Source organism: Podarcis erhardii (genome assembly GCF_964252035.2).
Source record: "Podarcis erhardii genome assembly, chromosome: 4".
In the NCBI taxonomy this organism is placed as follows: Eukaryota; Metazoa; Chordata; class Lepidosauria; order Squamata; family Lacertidae; genus Podarcis; species Podarcis erhardii.
Window position 1 is genome coordinate 8,052,505 of NC_138508.1, and position 7,147 is coordinate 8,059,651.

The following is a 7,147-nucleotide window of genomic DNA, read 5'->3' on the forward strand; positions in this document are numbered from 1 at the left end:
GAAGCCCAGTATAGGGAAGTTTTTAATGTCTGGTGTTTTATTATGCTTCTATATCTGTCAGAAGCTGCCCAGAGTGGCTGGGGAAAACAAGAATAAAATAATAAAAATAATAAAATAATAAATCATCATCATGGCTTGGTGCAAGTGGGAAGCAATTCAGTTCAGCCCTATTTTTCAGCCCCTTTTCACAGTCGTAGACCCAGTGTGGTGTAGTGGTTAGAGCGCTGGACTAGGACCAGAGGGAGATCAGGGTTCAAATTCTCACTTAGCCACAAAGCTCACCGGCAACCTTATACCAGTCGCTGCCTCTCAGCCCAAACTCCCTCACAGTGGGGATTAAATGAGGATGGGCGAAAGATATGCACACAGCCTTAAGTTCCTTGGTGGGGGCTGGAAAAAGTGAGTAATAATAATAATAATAATAATAATAATAATAATTTATTATTTATACCCCGCCCATCTGGTTGGGCCTCCGCAGCCACTCTGGGCGACTTCCAACAGAATATTAAAATACAATAGTCTATTAAACATAAAAGCTTCCCTAAACAGGGCTGCCTTCAGATGTCTTCTAAAAGTTTTGTAGTTGTTGTTCTCTTTGACATCTGGTGGGAGGGTGTTCCACAGGGCGGGCGCCACTACCGAGAAGGCCCTCTGCCTGGTTCCTTGTAACTTGGCTTCTCGCAGCGAGGGAACCACCACAAGGCCCTCGGAGCTGGACCTCAGTGTCTGGGAAGAATGATGGAGGTGGAGACACTCCTTCAGATATACTGGACCAAGGCCATTTAGGGCTTTCAAGGTCAACACCAGCACTTTGAATTGTGCTAGGAAACGTACTGGGAGCCAATGTAGGTCTTTCAAGATATAAGCACAATGAACAAACAGATGCAGTCTTAAGAACTAGCAACTTCTTTAAGGAAAAAATTAACGGCGGCTCCCCAGGCGGTTTCAATCCCGGCGTCAGAAAAACACCATCGCTCCCTGTCCCTGCGGGATCACGCGCGTCGGCGTGGTCTGCAAGCAACGAGCGAACACTCACCGCGGCACTCGCGGCCCGTCCGGACGTCCCTGCAGTTGAACTTGATGTTGATCCGGCCGTCCATATCGCGTCCGGTGTCGTCGTGGTAGTAGACAAGGGCGCCATCGACCCACAAGACGAACCAGTTCCTTTTCCAGCGTCTCAAGATGGAGCCTGTGGAGGGAGGAAAGAGAGAGAGAGGTTCTGAATTGCCCCCAAAAGATGTATTTTTGTATGCCACAACTGCAGCACAGATTTTACTAGCCAAAAAATGGAAAACGCAAGAATTACCAACGATAGAAGAATGGCAGATGAAGATGGTGGAGTTTATGGAGCTAGCTGATCTCACCGGGAGAATCCGCGACCAGAAAGAAGAGGAACGCCAAGAAGATTGGAAGAAATTTAAAGGCTATTCGAATAAATATGGTAATATTAAAGATATGTAAACACTTGAAAGAACTAATTAGGCCTAGGATTAAATAAATAAATAAGAAAATGCGTGATAAGAAAAGTTAGGAAATCTGATTATGACCGTAATACGGTTTTATGAAATAATGATATTGGAAACTGCTACATTTAATTACTAAGAAATTCAGATGGAAGAGATTAGAGGAAGTCAAGTAATATGTTTATTAAGATGGATTTCAATTAACTAAGTAAGTTTTAGTTTATGTGGTGATATGTGGGAAATTTGAAGTATTTTATGTTTCATATTTTTTCTTTTTCTTTTTCTATTTCTTTTATTGTTGTTTATTCTCTCTTTTGTTATGAAAAATAATAAATATTATTGTGAAGGAAAAAAAGAGAAAGAGAGAGAGAGAGAGGGAAGGGTGGAGAAAGGTGACTAGGGAGACCAAAAAAAGTGGAGATGATATAGCAGTATGCAAATATAATGCCTCTTTTTTTTGCCAGCCCTTCTTGGAGCGAGGAGGTCACTGCGCCTCTCTATTTACATATCCCTCGTGCAGCTCCAGAGCCAGAAAAAGCCAGGAAAAGCTGTCTGCAAGCCAAAACCAGGGGCACGATCCACAGAGAAAGGTTGCCTTGCTTCCTGTGGGGCTCGAGGCTGCGGGTGGGTGATGCCCTCCACAGTTTGCTGACTCTGTTTCCCAGCCATATTCCTCTCGTATTCTGCCCCATCGGCTGGATTTCTGTTCTGCTTTTTTATATATATAAAGAAAGAGGCTCCGGGATCAAATGTCTACTAAAAGCATTTGACACGAGAAAAGAAGCTGGTTTCGCTGAGGGGCAGGGAGCATTGTGAAAGTTTCTTGCTTTTTTGAAAAAAGAGAGAGAAATACAGTTCATATTTTGCTTTTGTGGGCAGCTGCAGGTAGGACGGCTAAAGTACCGAAGGGATTTGGGAGCAGAGGAAGCCTTGAAGTGATGAAATTCCCAGAGCGGTTTAACAATCCATCTGTCTTCCAAAATATAACTCTGGGAATTGTAGCTCTGTGAGGGGAACAGGAAGCTCCTAACAATTCTCTTTAGAAGACATCTGAAGGCAGACCTGTTTAGGAAAGTTTTTAATGTTTGATGTTTTATTGTATTTTTAATATTTTGTTAATATTTTTTTGGGAGCCGCCCAGAGTGGCTGGGAAAACCCAGCCAGATGGGCGGGGTATAAATAAATTATTATTATTATTATTATTATTATTATTATTATTATTATCTCTGCACCATTAACTAACTACAGCTCCCAGAATCCTCTGGGAGACGCCACGACACAGCGCTTTAAATATGCAGTATGAATGTGTAAAGTGTACAATTCTTCCGGACAACACGCGTGTGACTTTGAGTTGCTCCATGTCCCTTTTCGAACGATTAATTTTATGGAAAAAAGAACCCCCCATTTTAGAGCAGCGCACCATATAATCTATTAATAATCTCCTACAAGACAAGGCAACTGCCTTATTCACCTATCCAGGGTTTCTACTCTGGATAACACCCCAACATAATACCGGAATACGTTCGTACCTTGGAAGTCGAACGGAATCCGTTCCGGAAGCCCATTGAACTTCCAAAAGGTTCGGAAACCAAAGCGTGGCTTCTGATTGGCTGCATGAAACTCCTGCAGCCAATCGGAAGCTGAATAAGCCCAAAAATACTTTGCAAACCGGAACAGTCACTTCCGGGTTTGCAGCGTTCGGGAGCCAAAACATTTGAGAACTAAGCTGTTCAAAAACCAAGGTATGACCGTATTCAGTGCATCAGCAAGCCTAACAACTGGCAAATTATTTCAAGCTTTTCTCCTCCAGGCATGAATCTAATCCTCATGGTGTTTTGAGAAAGAAAGAAAAAGTTGCTCTCGTGAGCAGATGCGAAGGAAGAGGCTAAACTCTCCTTCTTGGGAGGTTTTTAAGTAGAGGTTGGGTGGCCCTCCGTCATGGATGCTTTAGTTGCGATTCCTGCATTGCAGCGGGTTGGGTCCCTTTCCAACAATTCCACGATTCTACGACTGTTAACCACACATGTCTCCACACTGCCTGACCAGGAAGCAGGATGGAGAAGCCAGTCCTTGCTCGGCCACAAAGGAGCACGGGATCTTACTCGTTTGGGAGAACAGCTCCTGATCCCAAGAAGATTCCCAGAATAAATGTGTGAATCATGTAACAAGGGACAGGCAGACATTGCAGATATACAACACTGATGTTATATCAAAATGTCGGCGGGGGTGGGGAGGCTATTGCTTTTATTTTGATTATGTATTTTGTGGTTTTATATTTTGATTTTATTCTGTGAACCGCCCTGAGACCTCTGGGTATAGGACAGTATATAAATTCATAAATAATAATATTACAGTGGTACCTCAGGTTACATACGCTTCAGGTTACATACGCTTCAGGTTACAGACTCTGCTAACCCAGAAATAGTACCTCAGGTTAAGAACTTTGTTTCAGGATGAAACAAATAGTACCTCAGGTTATGCACTTTGTTTCATTTTTTCTTGGAAATGTCCTGTTTTTCTGTATTGTGTTTTGTTTCTTTTCTTTTTTTGTAATGTTTTAAAACCTGAATAAATATTATTTTTTTTTAAAAAAGAACTTTGTTTCAGGATGAGAACAGAAATCGTGCTCCGGCGGCACAGCAGCAGCAGGAGGCCCCATTAGCTAAAGTGGTGCTTCAGGTTAAGAACGGACCTCCAGAACGAATTAAGTACTTTACCTGAGGTACCACTGTGACAACAACAACAATATCATCACACAGAATCAGGCCCTTTTCCACATCTCACCTCTCTTGGGTTTTAGGAGACCCCACTGAGGGTGTGATACAATGGGGTCAGGTGGGGTGGGGAATTTTCTCAAAGGAGAAAACTTGCTTGATCGAGGGACAGTCCATGTATCTATTGGCCTATTCCGACCTCTTTTTCTCCTGCTCAAGGCCGCCCAGAAAAAGCATTTCGGACCCAGAAATTAATTCCGAACGTGCAGATAAAATATAACTGATGGAATTCTACAGGACGGGGTATTAGTGTGCGAAAACAGTCGAGATCCAAGGTGTTACGTTGTGGGTGAACATATCAGACGACACAGCGATTCTTCAAACAGCTCTTGTTTATTCACAGGCCAGAAAAGAACTGAAGGGTTCAGCCAGCCTGCTTATATAGAGCTCCACTACAATGCAACAGTAACAACTTTCTGTAACTATCCAATCACTGAACGTCACTTTCGATCCCTTATTTGCATATGTCGACCTGAACTATCTACCGTATCCCCCTGCTGGCCCAGGGTGAGAACTTCAGTACATAACACCAGGCTCTCCAGGCCTGCGCCTCCAGATGGGGGAGACATCAGGCGCTATCCTGTGGCTGACAGGTAAAGGTAAAGGGACCCCTGACTATTAGGTCCAGTCGTGGCCGACTCTGGGGTTGCGGCGCTTATCTTGCTTTACTGGCCAAGGGAGCTGGCGTACAGCTTCCGGGTCATGTGGCCAGCAGGACTAAACTGCTTCTAGCGCAACGGGACACCATGATGGAAACCAGAGCACACGGAAACGCTGTTTACCTTCCCGCTGGAGCGGTACCTATTTATCTACTTGCGCTGGTGTGCTTTCGAACTGCTAGGTTGGCGGGAGCTGGGACAGAGCAATGGGAGCTCACTCCGTCGCGGGGATTCGAACCGCCGACCTTCTGATCGGCAAGCCCAAGAGGCTCAGTGGTTTAGACCACAGCGCCACCCGCGTCTCTCTGCATTAGAGAAGAGCAGGCGTTGAGCAAGGACCCCGTGGAAGGTTCTGGAGGATGAGAGGAGAGGGGACCCTGTGTGTTTGCTCTCACTCATGCATCTTTCTGGAGACAGCGAGTGGGAACAGGTGGTCCAGCTTCAAGGGGACGGACAGCAGCGCAGAGAGCGTGGAGAGATTTCTTCTGCCTGGATGGCTTCAGCAGTTATTCAGGTGGATGATTGCCTTGAGCAGAGCGGTTTGGAACAAAATGTTGCCTAGGCTACAGTCCTCAGCCCACCCTCTGTCGAAAGCAATGGGCTTTGCTTCCAAGTAAACAGGAGGAGAGGAGGAGACCAGGCAAAGGAAAGGGGGAGACCTTTGCATTTGGAGCTCATGCCAATATCAGAAGGGGCCATCAAATTCATTACAGTGGTACCTCAGGTTAAGTACTTAATTCGTTCTGGAGGTCCGTTCTTAACCTGAAACTGTTCTTAACCTGAAGCACCACTTTAGCTAATGGGGGCCTCCTGCTGCTGCCGCACAATTTCAGTTCTCATCCTGAAGCAAAGTTCTTAACCCGAGGTAATATTTCTGGGTTAGCGGAGTCTGTAACCTGAAGTGTATGTAACCTGAAGCATCTGTAACCCGAGGTACCACTGTATTATTTTGCCTGCTTTAACTTCTTATTGGTTTCCCCCATTTTTTGGATTTAAAAGTGGCAAACTGCCTGGGCAGAGACGCAGGATGGAAGCGGAGCAAAGAAATAAGGTTCCGATCCTGACCCCCTTTACCTGGGAGGAAGCCCTGCTGAATGCAACAGGACTTGCTCCTAAGTAGACACGGAACATTGTTAAAGGGATTGTTGCATTCCACCACCTTTGGGGGAGTGCTGCCTGGATTTTCTGCTGCTGGTACCAAATGCCCTAAGATATAATAATAATAGTAGTAGTAGTAGTAATAATAATAATAATAATAATTTATCTCCCCCCATCTGGCTGGGTTTCCCCAGCTACCCATGGTGGCTCCCAACAGAATATTAGAAACACAATAAGAGTACGAAAAGAGTCTTTCTGGATCCGACCGTATACCTGGTTCATCTTCCCATTTTCGACAGTAGTCAGCCAGATGTGTCTGGGAAGCAAAGACAGCTTTGTCCATCTCTAGCCAGTTTTTTTTTACAAAGAGTGTGGCCCCCAACAAGAGCAAACACCCAAGCTTTTGCAAGCTTACCTGGGAGTAAGCTCTTGCTCCCAAGCAGACACAAATGGGCTGTGTACAGTTTGGGGGCTTGGGGTCCGAACTGTGCAAGGAATCCCAAGATATAACTGGTCTCTCAAGCACCCCATCATGAACCCAGCAAAGGCAGCAGTCCCAGAAGCTTGCCTGCCTCTCTCGGAAGAAGAAAGGGCCTCTTATATAGTTGTAAATTCCCAGGCTAAGACTTACTCTGTCTCCAGAGCCAGCCGCATTTCAGCAGGGCCATTTCTGCAGTGATCTCCAGGCTGATCTATCCCGGCAGGAGAACTTAAGAAGAGGAGGAAAGGTGGGAGTTAGGAATGCAGAACTATCAGGCTGTAACATCAGATCACCTTCGCTCCTCTCCGAGAAAACAACTTGTTTTTTTCTGCTAGTGGGAATTTTCTAACTGTGGGGTGGAGAGGAGGGAGGAGAGCGGCAATTGGGGTCACTGGACTTCTAAATAAAGGCACAGAGTGTGCGGCTAACCAGATCTTTTTTTAATGCTCCTCTCGAATTATCTCTGTTATGTAAATTACAAAAGGGTGGGGAGGCGAGACTGCAGCGCCTTTTCCCTCTGCGGGATTTAGAGATTAGCATTTTGCTTCTATCTTTAACTGAAGCTCTCTAGAACATACCTGGAACGCAGGGCATCGCTTCCAAGCAGCCTGCCCCAACCTGGGGCCCTCCAGCTGTTCTGGACTACAATTCCCATCATCCCACCCCCTAGTG

General features: G+C 45.4%; 1 protein-coding gene across 1 annotated transcript in view; it reads right to left on the reverse strand.

Moving 5' to 3' along the window:
* The window catches only part of PLEKHB1 (pleckstrin homology domain containing B1), a 33,160-nt gene extending 26,371 nt beyond the window's left edge, over nt 1-6,789 (reverse strand). Inside the window, exons 1-2 of the mRNA XM_081860838.1 lie at nt 6,626-6,789; nt 1,037-1,189 (exon numbers count right to left, since the gene is read on the reverse strand). Coding sequence (XP_081716964.1) covers nt 1,037-1,189; nt 6,626-6,662 — 190 coding nt within the window. The 5' untranslated portion in view covers nt 6,663-6,789. The remainder of the gene's footprint in view (nt 1-1,036; nt 1,190-6,625) is intronic.
* Between the last annotated feature and the right edge of the window lie 358 nt (nt 6,790-7,147).